The 16,383-nt window shown below is 46.4% G+C and overlaps 1 protein-coding gene across 4 annotated transcripts in view; it reads left to right on the forward strand.

The window, feature by feature from the left end:
• ODF2 (outer dense fiber of sperm tails 2) overlaps positions 1-16,383 on the forward strand; it is a 64,401-nt gene that overhangs the window by 29,010 nt on the left and 19,008 nt on the right. For all 4 annotated transcript variants that reach the window (XM_060250730.1, XM_060250729.1, XM_060250727.1 and 1 more), the window contains exons 7-12: positions 598-729; positions 4,471-4,545; positions 5,582-5,653; positions 5,799-5,915; positions 9,305-9,490; positions 13,268-13,377. In XM_060250730.1, coding sequence (XP_060106713.1) covers positions 598-729; positions 4,471-4,545; positions 5,582-5,653; positions 5,799-5,915; positions 9,305-9,490; positions 13,268-13,377 — 692 coding nt within the window. The remainder of the gene's footprint in view (positions 1-597; positions 730-4,470; positions 4,546-5,581; positions 5,654-5,798; positions 5,916-9,304; positions 9,491-13,267; positions 13,378-16,383) is intronic.

Here is a 16,383-nt window from a genome sequence, read left to right on the forward strand (position 1 = left end):
AGCTCTCTTAGTTTAGGTTTGAATATCTAGAGATTTACCCGGTGATCAATGAATTCTGTGGGAGGGATGTATAAATATATAGAGAAAAAATAAGTTAAGAATGAACCGTCTTTTATTTATGTGTGTCCCAAGAACAGAAATGCAAGCTTTGCATGGGAAGGCTTAATGTGCCAGAGACTCAAGTAGTACAACTACTGCTTGTGTGTAGCTCAAATGAAAAAAGGGGAACACAGTTGTGAAAAGCCTAAGGAATAACTACAGAGAAACTGTGCTCAATATTGCTACAAAATCATGCAAATAATATTTATACAATATCTACAACACATTTCTCTGCCACATTTCAAGGACATTGTTTATAACTGAACCTTTTGGACTTTCAATACTTGTTATTGGTATGTTATGTGTTGTAGATATTGTATAAATATTATTTGCCTGATTTTGTAGCAATATTGAACACCGTTTCTCTGTAGTTATTCCTTAAGCTTGTGTGTAGCTGGTAGAGTTTCGTTCTACAGACTTCTGCTGGGAGCAGCATGGCCGATCAGCAGATCTAACTGTCCCGGGTTGTTTTTTTTTCATATTTGCCTCCCTCTCCAGGAGAAGCACATGACTGTTTCGGACATCAACACGCTTACCAGGCAGAAAGAGCTGCTGCTGCAGAAGCTGAACACTTTTGAGGAAACGAACCGGACACTCCGAGACCTGCTGAGAGAGCAGCACAATCGGGAGGTAAGTGACCAGGGATCTGTCTTCGTAGCGAGAACTGGCCCCTGTGGAAAAGTCAGTCAGTCAATCGAACAAACCTTTAATGGCATAATAATTCAATAAGCAAGAAAAGTCAACATGCAACTCAGCCTTCTGCTGTTTGGAGCTAGAGTCCTGCTGTTTGTAATTTTGGACCAGAAGAACTGAGTGGCACAAAAATCTCTGCTAGAGATCCTGCACTGCAAACACTTGTGTCAAGCAAACCATTAAGCATAAATGTTCCTGTAGGTCGGGGGTGGCCAAACTGTGGCTCAGGAGCCACATGTGGCTCTTTCACACATATTGTGTGGCTCTTGAAGCTCACACTGCCCCATCGGCCAGCTCGGAGAAAGCATTTCTCTCTTTAAACCACATCTCCAAACCAAGCCAGCCAGTGGCTTGGGGGAATGCATTTAAAGTTAAAGTTACTTTCTTTCCACCTCTCCCTCCTTCCATCTGCCTTCCTTCTGTCTCTCAAACCTCTGACGTTCATGTCTTGCGGCTCTCAAACATCTGACATTTGTTCTGTGTGGCTCTTATGTTAAGCAAGTTTGACCCTCCCTGCTATAAATAAACTCTGCAGCTGTTCTCAGTCTTCTGTTTGCAGAAGACTTCCTGTGGGAGGAGTCTGGTTGCCTGCATTTGGATTTGGTTCCGTTTTGCTGGCGTGGGGCACTGTTAGCGCGAAGGGTGAAACCACTTTTTTATTTGTGGAATGGTTTGCCTTTGGAAATCTAAATTCCTTGTCCTCTGTGTTATAGTCCTGCAGGGCTGTTTGATACTCTGCCCTGACAAACCTTAAAACACAGACTCTCTGATCAAATAATGGTTCAGATTGCTTAGTAAGGCTTGGTTTGCATCAGTTTTCTTCAGATTGGCTGTTTTTGGGGTTTTTTTGCAAATCTGCAAACAATAAGATGCACGGAACCATGGAAGCAGTGTTTTGGATGTGGAACGCTGCTTTGACTGAACACACTGTGTAGTTAAATGAGGATCGCAGAGGGGTGTGGTTAGATGGGATGCAGCTGAAAAAGTGATTACGATGAGTGGCTAGGCAGAAAACAGTGATCATCCCTGCTTGCATTTCTGGCAAAACATGGGCTGCAGAACAGTGAAAGAGAAATGTCATCTTAAAAAAAAAAATGAATAGCAACATTTTCAGGAGTCCAAATTTCAGGGTTGCTGCTTTCTGGAAAGTCAGGGAAATGGAAATTGGTCAAAGAAAGTCAGGGAAGTCGGTCTGAAGTCAGGGAAATTATGATTAAAATATATTCAAGCAGTGGATTTTTGACCTGCTGCTGCAAGCGCATGATCCTTTCTATTCGTTTTTCAACTTGTGGTTATATTTGAATGAAGAGAGCCCTGTGGCGCAGAGTGGTAAAATTGCAGTACCGCAGTCAAAGCTTTCTGCTCACACCTGAGTTCGATCCCGGCAGAAGCTAGGTTCAGTTAGCCGGCTCCAGGTTGACTGAGCCTTCCATCCTTCCAAGGTCGGTCAAATGAATACCCAGCTTGCTGGGGGGAAGGTGTAGATGACTAGGAACGGCAATGGCAAACCACCCCGTAAAAAGTCTGCTGTGAAAACATCATGATGAGACGTCACCCCAGAGTCGGAAACGACCTTTACCTTTTTATATTTGAATGGTGGCCAGGGAAATTGACAAATGGTCAGGGAAATGAAAAATAAAATTTTAGAGGCAACTCTGAATTTGGCACTGTGTTCTGTGCACTAAATTGCTAAAGGAAAGCTGCTGTGGTCATTTGGGCCTCGCTAGACATGGCGAAGTGTTACTGTGCATGATCCTGGGCTTGTTAGTCATCATGGGGATGGGGGAGGAGAAATGTGGGGCATCAAAGCCCTTTTCCTCCAGTCCTAGAAAACTTACATAACCGCCCTGTGGCCCCTGAGGTTTCTGGAGCTGTTTACTGGTGCATTTTGAAACCACTCTTCCTAGCTGCAAGGGCAAGGGAGATGCATGTTTTGGTTTATCTTATGAGCTAGCCAAATTGTGCAGTTTGTGCATGGCATCCGAAAACAGCCATAGCTTGCAAGCCAATGAAATGGCTACTCATCAATCCAGGCATGACACTAGACCAGGGATCCCTAACCTGGTGCCCATGGGCACCATGGCATCTGCTGACGCCTTTCTTGGTGCCCGCATGTGTTTTAGAAAGTGGGTGTGGCCAGGCAGGGCTTTCCCCCAGCAAGGCTTCTGATTGGATATTGGGCATTTGATTGACTGTCCAGATTTTTTTAAAAAAATGTTGCTTCAGCACCAGCTGCTCTCGCAGCACAAGGATCTTGACTGTGAGACTGAAGGTAAGCTCAAGAAGCCATTTTGTGGCTGGCTCCGCCTCTTATGGCAGCCATTTTGTGACAATTTTTTAAGGCTGTGCAAGGCGCCTGCTGGTTCAGAAAGGTGTGGACCCTTGCACTAGACCAGGAGTGGCCAAACTGTGACTCATTTCACACATATTTGGCTCTTGAAGTCCCTACTGCCCCATTGGCTGACTTGGAAAAGGCATTTCTCTCTTTAAATCACTTCGCCAAGCCAGCTGGTGGCTTGGAGAATGCGTTTAAAGTTAAAGTTGCTTTCTTTCCAGCTCTCCCTCACCCATCTATTTGCCTGCCTTCCCTCCCTCCCTTCCTCTCTTGTGGCTCTCAAACATCTGTCATTCATGTCTTGCAGCTCTCAAACATCTGACATGTATTCTATGTGGCTATAGTTAGAACCCATGGTTCTAGAGATTCCTGCAAGCAATAAGTTGTGGCCAAAGAAATGCAGCTTTATTCAGCTTTAACAAATGGAAATATCCCTTACCCACCCAGTGAGCTTTATAAGGAGAAAGAAAAGTCTACTTCACAAGGCTAGCAGTCTGTCCAGGAAACCAGGCTCGAGTGCAGGGTTTCTCTGCAGCTTGCACACAGCTTAGAAGTTTGTCCTCCCTTGCTGAGGCCTCTTCTCTCTCACGCTGTCTTCTGTGCTTGAAGCTGTTCTCCCTCTGCCGTCCGAAGCCGCTGTCTTCCAAAGCTGCCCTTGAAGCCATCGCTGAAGCCGCCACCCTCTCTCCAAAGTTGCCTGCTTCTTATCTACACAGCTCTCCCATCCCAGGTGTTCTTCCTTTACAATGCTGTATAGGATTTAACCCCCTGCTGTCCTGGGACTGCCATTCACATGGAGAAGGGCTGTATGGCTCACTTATCTCCTCATGTAATTTCCACTACAGTTAAGCTTTAGAAACAGGTTTTGCCATGACACCCGACTCGAGGGTATGCATGCTGCTTGTACTTTGGTACAAGGCTCCCTGGAAAAGACAGTCGTGCTAGGAAAAGTTGAAGGCGGCAGGAAAAGGGGAAGACCAAACATGAGAGAGTTTGACTCAGTGAAGGAAGCCCTGAGGGCCCTCAGTTTGCAAGACTCAAGCAAGGCTGTTAACGACTGAACATTTTGGATGACATTAATTCGTAGAGTTGCCGTAAGGTGGAAGTGACTTGGCAGTGCTTAACACACACACACGCACACACACACATTCAAATGCTGCTTGTTAGTTAGGTGGCCTCCCAGCGCCCAGTATTTGGGTTTGCTATAAGCTATGCTTTTCTCTTCGGGTAGAAAGGACAATGAGCTAATGCTTGAGCAGGGGAAGCCTGTGGCTTGTCACAGCAGAGCCTGCTGGAAGGGGCGGGACCTCAGAATCCCTTGTGAATTTTTTCTCCTCCTGCAGAAAGATGCTCAGAAGTTGGCGGAACAGCAGGCGGTGCTGATGAAGAGACTGACCGATTCTGACGCAGAGAAAGCGGTAAAGAGAAAACAGAATGTGTTTTCACATCCTCGCAAGACCAGGCTTTCTTTTTGGCCTTGAAATGGGAATGGCAGGTTGAGTGACAGCTGATGTCCAGAGCATTGCTTTTTTTTTTTGCGGAGGGGGGCGGGATATATGTATTTTTATTTAAAAAACAAAGTGATAACATTAAAGGGATACAGAAGGGGGGAAGGGGTTATATAAGGATTATGAAACAATTATATTTATGCAGGATATACATACAATCCCTGGAGCTTTCGAGCTTTGCACGAGAGAGCAAGCCCATTTTACATGTGTAGGGAGAAACTCTCAGAGCATTTCTGTGCCTAGCAAATGCAGCACAAGCTCTTAAAGGACTTCTTGAAAACGATTTCAGACTGAGAAACCCCCTAAGAGAGAGAGAAAGTAGCCTGGGCCTCCATCATGGAGTTCCCGCGATGGTTTCAGAATGACCTAGTTGTAGCAATTCCACAGTCGGGAGGTTGAGTTCTTGTCCAGCTGCTTTTTCCACCTCTGCAGTCTTGGCAGAAACATCTTGGCCCCAGTGTAGTGGTTTGTAGAGTCCAGTCCTTATATGGGCATGTTAGGGCCAAATTGTGAGATTGAGCCATCTGTGGATCTCCTGCACATTTTCACAATCTTAACTGCTGTAGGGGGGACCCTTGGTTCCACATCGAACTGCGGGGAGAGAAGCGGTGGGTGCTCTTTTCCGCACAGGAAAACATACAGGAGATTATATTGGTTGTCTGTGTGTAGCAGCTCCGCCTGGAAAGAAGGCAACTGACGCTGTGTAAATAGCGCAGGAAACAGGTTAAGCATCCCGCCTTCTTGTGGCCCTAATCCCAGTCACCCTCCTCTGGGCTGCTACTGTATTTGCAGCTCAAATGGCAAGAGACCCATTCATCAGTCTCCCAGCTTCATGTGTCATTTGCTCCTTAGAATCTGGCTCCTTTCTGCTCCCTTTGCTTCTCCTGGAAGCTACAGCGACGATTCTCTTTGGTGTGTGCCCTCTCTCTTTCTTTTTGTCTTGCAGCAATTGTTAAAGAAGCTGCAGGAAAAAGAAAAGGAAGTGGAGGATCTCTTGGTCCAGATACAAACAGAAAAGGTAATATTGTCTCAGACCGCTGTACATTTTGAGTAGAAGTGCTGCTGGGGGGCTTCTTGCCTTCAGGGTGAAGCATGGCATTGACTGTGTGGCTAAGAGAGAGAGGCCTGCCACGCCATGCCTTTCTGAATTTCCCTTGTTTTAGGACCAAGCAAAGACAGCAGCTGAACTCTCCAAATCTATGGAAGCTGTGAGGGGCCATTTGCAGGCTCAGCTGCGCAACAAAGAAGCTGAGAACAACCGCCTGAATATCCAAATCAAGGTATGGCAACTTGAGTGGCAGAGTCTTTAAAAGAGGCTAACATCCTGGATGATACATTCTGGGCTGTGTGAAAGTTACCAATCCCAGAGCTTTGGCTGGGCTTCTTATAAATATCCACTTCCAGCATGAGGTGGCAGATAGAATGGAACCTTGGATGACCCAGGTTCGAATCCTCACTTCTTCCACGGAAACTTACTGGGTGACCTTGGGCATGTCACAGACTCTCCGCCCGGCTTATCTCACAGGGTTGTTCTGAGCTGCTCTGAGTCTTAACCGTGGGAAGAAAAGCAGGATATAAATAAATACCTGCAAAAGACGTAGAGCAAGTGGGCTGCCGTGTTGCAGGCAGGCCTGTTGCTTGTAAAACTGGCCTAAAGCTTTGTGGGACACTTGATGGCATTTGTTCGGTTTTCTGGACTGTGATCTAGAATCATAGAGTTGGAAGGGCTCTCCAGGGTCATCTAGTCCAACTCCCTGCCCTATGCAGGAAATTCACAAATACTTCACACGCAACCCCCCTAGACACACGCTGTTTCAATGACCTTCTGGTGGGCTGGCTGCTTACCTGTTTGGTTGTGTCACTCCACAAAAGCAGAAGGTTGCCAGTCCTCACTGTGTCATGGGAGGAGAGCTCAGGTGTGGGGACGAGTTCAGTAGTGGTGCACCTTTGGGGACGAGTTCAGTAGTGGTGCACCTTTGTATGTAGAAGGTTCTAGGGTCAGTCCTGAGCATCTTCAGTTAAGGGGCCTCAAGTGGCAGGAGTTAGGAAAAACCAGGGGTTTTCTTTGAGCAGGAATGCACAGGCACACCATTCCAGCTGGTTTGGCATCAGGGGGTGTGGCCTAATATGCAAATGAGTTCTTGCTGGGCCTTTTCTACAAAAACCATCCTGGGAAAAATGTTTCTCTGTGTGAGACCCTAGGGCAGGGGTGTCAAACATGCAGCCCAAGGGCCAAAGGCCCCCAGAGGGCTCCTATCTGACCCATGAGCAACTTACTATCAACTGCTTCCTTCTCCCTCTCTCTTGCTTCCTTCTGCATCACAGCTTGCTTTGCCAGGCTTGCTCAATTGCACAGGAGCTACAGAACAAAGCCTCCGTTTTCTCCATTGGCTGACCAGCATATGAAGCAGCTTATGTACAAAACCTCACAATGCCCAGCCATTTCATGTTTTCCCCTGGGTCTTAGGCTCCTAGCATTGAATATGAGATTTCTGTAATGAATGTCAATAAATCAAAAGTAGTTTTGCAACTAATAAGATGCACACCTAAACAACACCTGAACAGCCTACTGATCTTTTAAACACGTTTTATGTTTTTTTTAAAAATATTTAATTGCATTTTTTCTGTGTGCTTTATAAAGTTTCTGTCTCTGCTACCTGGCATTACATTTTATGACACACATGACCTGGCCCAATGAGGTCTCATTTATGTCAGATCCAACCCGCAGAACAAAAGAGTTCAACACCCTTGCCCTAGGGAATTGCTGCTAGGAATGCACTAAGTAGTATTGGCCAATGCTCTGATTTGATGTCAAGCAAGCTTATATGTTTATGCCATGTTTAGTGACAGAGTGCAAAATTCCTTAGAAGGAAAAAACCTCAAGCGGGGAGAGGAATCACCTGACCAGGGCTTCTTCCTGCCCTCTACAGGTACTTCTTCTTTTAAAAAAGGAGGAATCTCAGATAAAGGTGTTAGACAGCCCTCTCTGTGCCCAAGCCTTCCTCAGAGCAGACAATACTCAGTAGAGAGTGCCTGGCCTGACTTGGAGTCCTACATATGTTCCATCAAATTGGGTTTTCTCCCTCCCCAGTTGCTGGAAAGGCTGCGATACGGCGGGTACCTATCTCCGCTGCTGGTGGGCCTGTCCCCAGGTCCTCCCATTCTGATCTTCCACACAACAATTTGTAGTTAAAACTCTCAACATCCACATTCCTTTCAGGCCAGAACTCTTCCTCTTAAATCTGTGGTCTCTTCATCCCAGTAAACTTTCTAATGTACATCTCTTGGAATACTTCCGTGCAGCGGCCAGGCTTCCTATCGCTTCCTCCTGGAAAATATCCAAACCCTGAACCATAACAAGCTGGCTTCTTATACTCCAGGAAATATGTATACTAGACAAACTCTCTGACTCTTCTCTACAACTTTGACTCTGCCAATTCCAGCTCTCGTTTCGAAACTATCTGGTTTCCTTTCCTTGAAAGCTTGGCACTACGCAAAGAACTATGCTGCTTTTCTCATTGCAGTAAGCATAATTTATCGATGGTTAGTGAATGGGGTTTTTTTACACATTGCTAGAACAAGTCATTTAAGCCAGAGGTATCAAACTCATTTGTTATGAGGGCCGGAACTGACATAAATGTGACCTTGTCGGCCCTGGCCATGTCAAGCTGGGTCATGGGTGTTCCTATTTTAGATTAGGTCGCAGAGATGTCAACTTTACAAAGGACACCAATACAAAGATTTTTTTTTACAAAAAAACTTAAAACCTATTTTAAGTTTAGCACTCGGTCTTCAAGGTGCTTTCTTTGTATTTTTGTCATGGGATCCAGGGAAATGGGTAAAGAAAGGAAGCTCTGGCTCTTTCCTTCTTTCCCCAGGGGACCAGGACAGAGAGGAGTCTCAGCCTATAGAAGGCTTGGCTCAGTAGCTCTGTTGTGTGATTCAGAGAGCCTGGCAAAGCAAATTCTGCCTCCCTACCTTTCTCCCCAAGGGAGGAGCCTCCGCTAATGGAGAAAATAGAGGTTTTGCTCTGTAGCTCCTGTGTGATTGAGCAAGCTTGGCAAACAATCTGTGATGCAGAAGGAAGCAGAGAGAGGGAGAAGGAAGCAGATGACAGCCAGTTGCTCGGGGGCCTGATAGGAGCCCTCCGGGAGCCTGATTAGGCCCCTGGGCCGCATGTTTGATACCTCTGATTTAAGTTGTTCTTTAACTAGAATGTATATGGTTTTCTTTTGCTACAGCCAGCTCAACGTGTTTAATTGTAATTTCTACTAAAGTATTGTACCTTTGAACTCTCGATAAAAGTTTAAAATGGAAAAAAAAATTGGGTTTTCTGAAACAGGCATTGTTTCATGGGCTGCTAACAAAGTGGGTGGCCAAGCTAGCCTGATCTTGTCAGATCCCGGAAGCCCAGTAGGGTCGGCCCTGGTTGGTAGTTGGATGGGAGACCCAACAAGGAAGTCCAGGGATGCTACACAGAGGCAGGCAACGGCAGACCACCTCCATTCTTCTCTTTGCCTTGAAACCTTACAGGGTCACCATAAGTTGGCTGCGACTTGATGGTACTTCATGCGCACACGTGCAAAGTGTGCGTGGGGGTGGGGGGAAGCATTAACCAGTTTAAGCTCAGGCCCTTTGAGCTTCCTGAACACTGCCTGTCCTCTTCCAGAACCTAGAGCGTGCTGGGACTCAACACAAGGCAGAGGTGGAGCATATCATGGAACAGCTGAAGGAGCAGAGAGACAAAGGGGAGCGCGAGAAAGAGGCGCTGAAGAAAGCCATCCGTGCTCAGAAAGACCGAGCGGAGAGGAGTGAAGAATACGCGGAACAGCTGAATGCCCAGCTGGCAGAAAAGGTGATTTTTGCTCCATCGCCTCTTAGAGCTGGGCTCTCCAACTCGTTGCCTGTGGGCCCCACGGTGCCTGCAGACACCTTTCTCGATGTCTGCCAAGTATTTTTAGAAAGTAGGTGGGGCCAGGGGACTTCCGTCCAGCAAAGCATTTGATTGGCCACTGGAGATTTGTTTGGCTGTGCAGATTTTTAAAAAAACATTGCTTTGGCAGCAGTTGCAAGTGCCACCATGAGCAATGTTCCCTCTAAGCTGTGGAGTCTTGTGAGCAAAAATTCTACTTCGTGAGCTACTGGCATTCAAGTTGTGAGCTACTTCATCCATTAGTTCGCTCCTGAGCTAAGTCCCTCCTGAGCTAAGACAAAGATGTGTGAGCCGGAATCTGAAAAACGGTGAGCTAACTCACACTGACTCAGACTAACTCAGCTCAGAGGGAACACTTGCCACGAGACAAAAGTTCTTCACTGTGCGACTGAAGGCGTGCTGCGACAGCCATTTTGTGGCTGGGTCCTTTGCCTGCAGCAGCCATTTTGTGGCCACGCTGAGTCAGAATTTGAAAAGCGCCTGCAGTTTCAACGAGGGTGGGGATTTCTGCCTCAGAAAGTTGTGGCACAGTCAAGGAATGTGCTCGCCAAGATCTGCTGTGCATTCTCTCTAGATAGATCACCTGGGGCTATTGCGTTTTTGTGGTGTTTGTGTATTCCCTTGTTGTGGCATTTGTGTCAGTGCAGTGCTGGCTACGGAAGACTCTCACTCATTTGTAATATAAGATGGTCCTTCTCTACCCTTCTCTATCATGAGGAAAAGAGGGCGTGCCAGCTCCCTTGGTCTTCTTTACCACTGTGGTGAAAGACGTTGGAGTTAGCTGTTTGTTTCTAATGCAAGCAGCGCAGTTGTTTTAAGGAGAAATGCTAATATCAAGTATCCTACCCTTGCTAGAGAGGAGCGAGACAAATGGCTGCCTCCATCAGCCTTACATTCACATCCCAACAACTGTGAAGATTCCTCAGTTCCATTATTAGGCTGAAAGCATCCTCTTAGGGGAGGGACGGAGGCTCAGTGGTAGAGCATCTGCTTGGTAAGCAGCAGGTCCCAGGTTCAATCCCCGGCATCTCCCAACCAAACAGGGTCCAGGCAAATAGGTGTGAAAAACGTCAGCTTGAGACCCATGGGAGCCGCTGCCAGTCTGAGTAGACAATACTGACTTGGATGGACCAAAGAGGGTCTGGTTCAGTATAAGGCAGCTTCCTATTTTCATATGTTCTCTGCTTGTTCTCATTCAGAAGCTGAATATTGTCTACTCAGACTGGCAGCGGCTGAAAGAGAACATGACACACCCACCCACCCACCTAGTGCCTGCATGAAAGGATAAAACTCTCCATTCAGGGATCAGCTTTGGGCACCAGTTCTTTGGCTAGAGCTGTAGAACAGGGGACACCTGCCCTGTTGCGCCTGTGGGCCCTTTAGGAGTCCTAACACCACGTGATGGGCACAGCTGCAAAAGGGCTATTGCAGGAATGTTCTATTGAGAGCCGGTTTGGTGTAGTGGTTAAGTGTGCGGACTCTTATCTGGGAGAACTGGGTTTGATTCCCCACTCCTCCACTTGCACCTGCTAGCATGGCCTTGGGTCAGCCATAGCTCTGGCAGAGGTTGTCCTTGAAAGGGCAGCTGCTGTGAGAGCCCTCTCCAGCCCCACCCACCTCACCGGGTGTCTGTTGTGGGGGAGGAAGGTAAAGGAGATTGTGAGCCGCTCTGAGACTCTTCGGAGTGGAGGGTGGGATATAAATCCAATATCTTCTTCTTCTTGAGTTTTTCCCCCTATCGTTAAATCTCATTGTTAGTTGCTATGCCATTTTGCTGTTAATGATTGATTGAAGCAGAGACAGGCACAAAATGGCTGCTGCAATTTTCCTTCATTATAACAGAAAAAACGTCAGGGTGAAACTATACTATCAAAACATATCTATGTAATAGGGGAAACCCTTTTGGCCTCTACTTCTGAGTAGACTCTGCTCCTAAATACTCTAAGGTGAACAATAAAAATGTGCACAAAAGGCACTTTAATATTCCAAAGCTTCTACCTTAAACAGACTGCAATATGAAACACAAGAGTATAATCAGGCACTTAAACATAACTTATATTCCCAAACAGTCTGCACTAAAATGAAAGTCCTGATAGATGCAAAAGAGAGAGGTGGGTTTCAATTACCAGATTTGAAACTGTATCATGAAGCAATTTGTTTAGTATGGTTGAAAGAATGGATAACGTTATTAAATAAAACATATCTATGTAATAGGGGAAACCCTTTTGGCCTCTACTTCTGAGTAGACTCTGCTCCTAAATACTCTAAGGTGAACAATAAAAATGTGCACAAAAGGCACTTTAATATTCCAAAGCTTCTACCTTAAACAGACTGCAATATGAAACACAAGAGTATAATCAGGCACTTAAACATAACTTATATTCCCAAACAGTCTGCACTAAAATGAATTCAAACAGTCTGCAGAAAAATAAATCAAAGTGCACACAGGCACTTTTAGAAGGTTAAGAGTCTGCTATTGAGTCATAAACCAAAATCATGAGAAAACAGTCTGTAATGAATTCTTTCATCCAGATTGCACACAGATACTTAAAGAAACAAATTATCCCACTTCACAGTCTTGCACGTTCAGTCCACTATTGTTTCGGTGAGGTGTAGGATAAAGAATAAATTCATCCACATAAAGCCAGCCCACGTTAGCTGGTGTCAGACGTTTAATTGCCTTTTTCAAGACCGATGGCTTTTAAGTGGAACCCAAAACTCCTGTCTCTTCCTCACAGGGCTCAAGCTCATTCTTTGTAAAGACGGAGAGTGTGTTTCATATTGCAGTCTGTTTAAGGTAGAAGCTTTGGAATATTAAAATGCCTTTTGTGCACATTTATATTGTTCACCTTAGAGTATTTAGGAGCAAAGTCTACTCAGAAATAGAGGCCAAAAGGGTTTTCCCTATTGCATGCGTATATTTTGATAGTATAGTTTCACCCTGATGTTTTTCTGTTATGGTCTTGCTTAAACTCAGGGAGCCCCCCTTTTTCTCTCCATAGCAATTTACCCTCAGGCACACAGTGGAGATCGTTGCGCTGCAGTGGCTTCTGCTGCCGAAGGAACGTTTTTAATAATCTGCACAGCCAACCAAATCTCCCATGGTTGTTTAGAAGCCTTGCTGGGCAAAAGCCCAGTCTGGCCCTACTCACTTTTTAAAAAAACTTGTTGGGCACCAGGAAAGGGGTTGGCAGGCTCTATGGTGCTCACCGGCACCATAAGAACGTAAGAGAAGCCATGTTGGATCAGGCCAGTGGCCCATGCGATCCAACACTCTGTGTCACACAGTGGCCAAAAAAACAAGGCGCCGTCCAGAGGTCCACCAGTGGGGCCAGGACACCAGAAGCCCTCTCACTGTGGCCCCCTCAAGCACCAAGAATACAGAGCATCACTTGCCCCAGACAGAGAGTTCCAACAATACGCTGTGGCTAATAGCCACTGAGGGACCTCTGCTCCATAGGTTTATCCAATCCCCTCTTGAACCACATTGGGGACTCCTGTTCTGGAACATTCCCATGCTGCTTGTGCAGCCTGCACGTAGGGGCAGCGTAGGTGATCATTCAAAGAACGTTTGTTACCCGTGAACTGCCTGGTTTTTATCTGCCGCACTAAGGCATTGATGCTTCTGCGTCACATGGACCTCTGAGCTGCACTGCACTTGTACTTTCAGTCACATGTCTTCCCTGGCTTGTTTGGCAGGACAACTATGTGACCGAGGCGCTGTCTACCCTGGAATCTTGGAGAGGCCGCTACAACCAGGTTGTCAAAGAGAAAAGCGATCTGGAGCTTGAGATTGTCATGTTGAACAGGTGAGGGATGCGCTGTGGTCTTGGACCATCCCAAGAGGAATCAGCTCCTGGATTAGCTTAGGCTGGGTCCAGACCGGCAGCTTAGGGCGAACAGGAGGCATCCCAAATCGGGCCAGCTCAAAATGGAGCGGTGGAGGCCTGTCCACATGCTCCCTCGTAAAGCTCCCATATCCCGAGTGGAACATGCTTTGGCGCGGTCAGACGGTTTTCACACACCATCGGCTGTCCACCATTAGGGCAAGAGCCTTTTCTGTGGTGGCCCCTACTCTCTGGAGTTAGGGCTGCTAAAGCCCCCAGTCTGGGCGGGGATTCCCCCGCCTGGGAGGTTTACAACCCGCCAGCCCACATTGGGCCGGTAGAGGGAACCTCCTCCTATGTTGCCGGTGTGATGATGTCACCTGGAAGTAACCTCATCGTGCTGGCGACAGTGCGCAGTGGCCGCTCTAGGCACATCCGGGAAAACTAGTTTCCCCGGACACTCTAGCAATTTTGGAGGGAAAACTCTATGGTACAATAGGTACCATAGAGTTTTCCTGGAAATGCCTAGAGCACCCGTGCGCAGCATTGCCAGCATGATGATGTCACTTTTGGGTGACGTCATTGCGTCATGCGCTTCATATTCTGGGATGCAGGGGACTTGGCAACCCTATCTGGAATGCTCTCCCTGAAAACATCAGGGCCCTGCGGTACTTGCCACAATGCCGCAAGGCCTGCAAGACAATACTGTTTAAACAGGTTTTAACACCTAATGGAAGCGCCCAGTACTTCACCATTCCACAGCACCAATACCTATCCCAATCCTAGACATAAACATATGGCGCTTAATAACTTCTAATGATATTAAAGCAAACAGCGCTAACCTACAATTAATAATGCCATTTAGGGATGTTTTTAATTATTTTTAAGATTTTACTGTAAAAATTTACTTTGTTGGGTTCTATGTGTTTTAACTGTTGTTAGCCGCTCTGAGTCCAATAGGGGAGGGTAGGATACAAAGATAATAAATAAATAAATAGCTTGACTTGGGTTTCTTTCCCCCCATTGGTCATGCACACGTGCACCCATGCACCTATGCCCTTGGGAGCAATGTTGTGGTTTTTTTAAGAGCCAGAAGTGGCTTGGGGGGGCCTGGTTGGTTCACACCACCACTGTGCCTCATTTGCGCACTCCGGTGTTCAAACGCTGGAAAGGCGGATGGTGTGCAGCACAAAAATTTGCTACTGTTTCAGAAGTGGTAGCTTTTTGAGCCGTCTCAGAGATGCCTAGGGACAGGGTGAGAGCTGGACGGGAGGCAGATGTGTGCGTTTGGACTTTATTTTTTGATCCATCTGGGAGCTGTCCCTGTGTTGGCTTAAAGTGCCAGTCTGCACCCAGCCTTAGATCGGGTGCCCGAGGGCTGTAGCTCAGCACTCAGTTCTGACGCATGGTGACTCGCAGTTACCATCCAAAAGATGACTGCTCAGGCTCTTTGCCATCTCAGCTAGAACCAACACACTGTTAGCTGCAACACACAAATTAAGAACAATTTTCATGCATGTCAATGATGACAGAATCTTGTTATAGTTTTACACAATATTATTGCTTCTTAACATGGAGCGTTAAAGCAACAAGCAGAGTATCTAAAGTCCAATAAACAAAGAAATTAATTTACAAAGTCCATTTATAAGTTCACACTCATTAGTTCTCAAATGGAAACCATCAAGTCCATGAGAAGTCCAGTGGGAAGTCCTAGTCCACGCCGAGGATTCTAGGTAATCACTTGTTTTGATGACTTCTTCCTCAGTGAACCCCACATAGCGAAGGCACGTACCAAACTATTCCATCATAGTGGTTTTGATGTCCACCCTGTATATTTTGTGGGTCCAGTTATTTAATTGTGTGATTAAGTCCAAGTCTTCAAATAATTGTTTTAGACAAGGCACTCAAATAGATTCCAAAGCATTTAAGGCAAATATTTCTAATAGTAGCCTTTGCCATCTCAGGCACCATGTGCCAAAGGAAATCTAAGTTCTGCTATACCAGGGGTGGCCAAACTTGCTTAATAGATGAGCCACATACAATAAACATCAGATATTTGAGAGCTGCAAGTCATGAATATCAGATGCTTGAGAGCAGGAAGGCAGGCAGGCCGATAGATGGAGGGAGGGAGAGGTGGAAATAAAGCAACTTTAAATGCCTTCTCCAAGCCAGCCAACAGGGTGGTGAGAGCTTTGAGAGCCACACAACATGTGTGAAAGAGCTGCATGTGGCTCCCGAGCCATCTCTGCGCTGTTCTAATGAAAGCAGTGGGGAGGGACGGTAGCTCAGTGGTAGAGCACCTGCTTGGTAAGCAGCAGGTCCCAGGTTCAATCCCTGGCATCTCCAAAGAAGGGTCCAGGCAAATAGGTGTGAAAAATCTCAGCTTGAGACCCTGGAGAGCCGCTGCCAGTCTGAGTAGACAATACCGACTTTCATGGACCCAGGGTCTGATTCAGTATAAGGCACCTTCATATGTTCACATGTTCCTGTTGCAGGCGTTGCGTGGCTGTGTTCCAAAGGTGCCCACAAGCTTGAAAAGGTTGATGACAATGTTCTTCTTGCTGCTGCTAAAAGCTGCTTTCATCAGTTCTGAGTGGCACAGGCCCACTTTAGATTTTTTTTTTTTAAATATTATGGGACGTGAACACCTTACATTTTTATCTCGTCCTTCCACTGGAGGAGCTCAGGTGGCTTAGATGGTTTTCTCCACCTCCATTGGGTATGTTAGGTTAGGCTGAGAGCAAGTGGCCCACACAGTGAGGATTCAAACACTGGCCTCTGATCCTGCATCACCCTGGCTCTTAAGAAAATACCCTAAAACAGTGTGCCATCCTAACATGCACATTTTGTCTTCTGTTCTTGAGAGTCTTAAGCTCCCTAAGATTGGGGCCAAGCCAGAGTGAATGACACGTGAAACTGTTCCGCATTTCAAAACCCTTCCTCAAGATCTATGTGGCTGAGGCAATTTTTCCTTGTCCAAGGAGACTT

This window comes from Heteronotia binoei, chromosome 12 (genome assembly GCF_032191835.1).
Source record: "Heteronotia binoei isolate CCM8104 ecotype False Entrance Well chromosome 12, APGP_CSIRO_Hbin_v1, whole genome shotgun sequence".
Classification (NCBI taxonomy): Eukaryota; Metazoa; Chordata; class Lepidosauria; order Squamata; family Gekkonidae; genus Heteronotia; species Heteronotia binoei.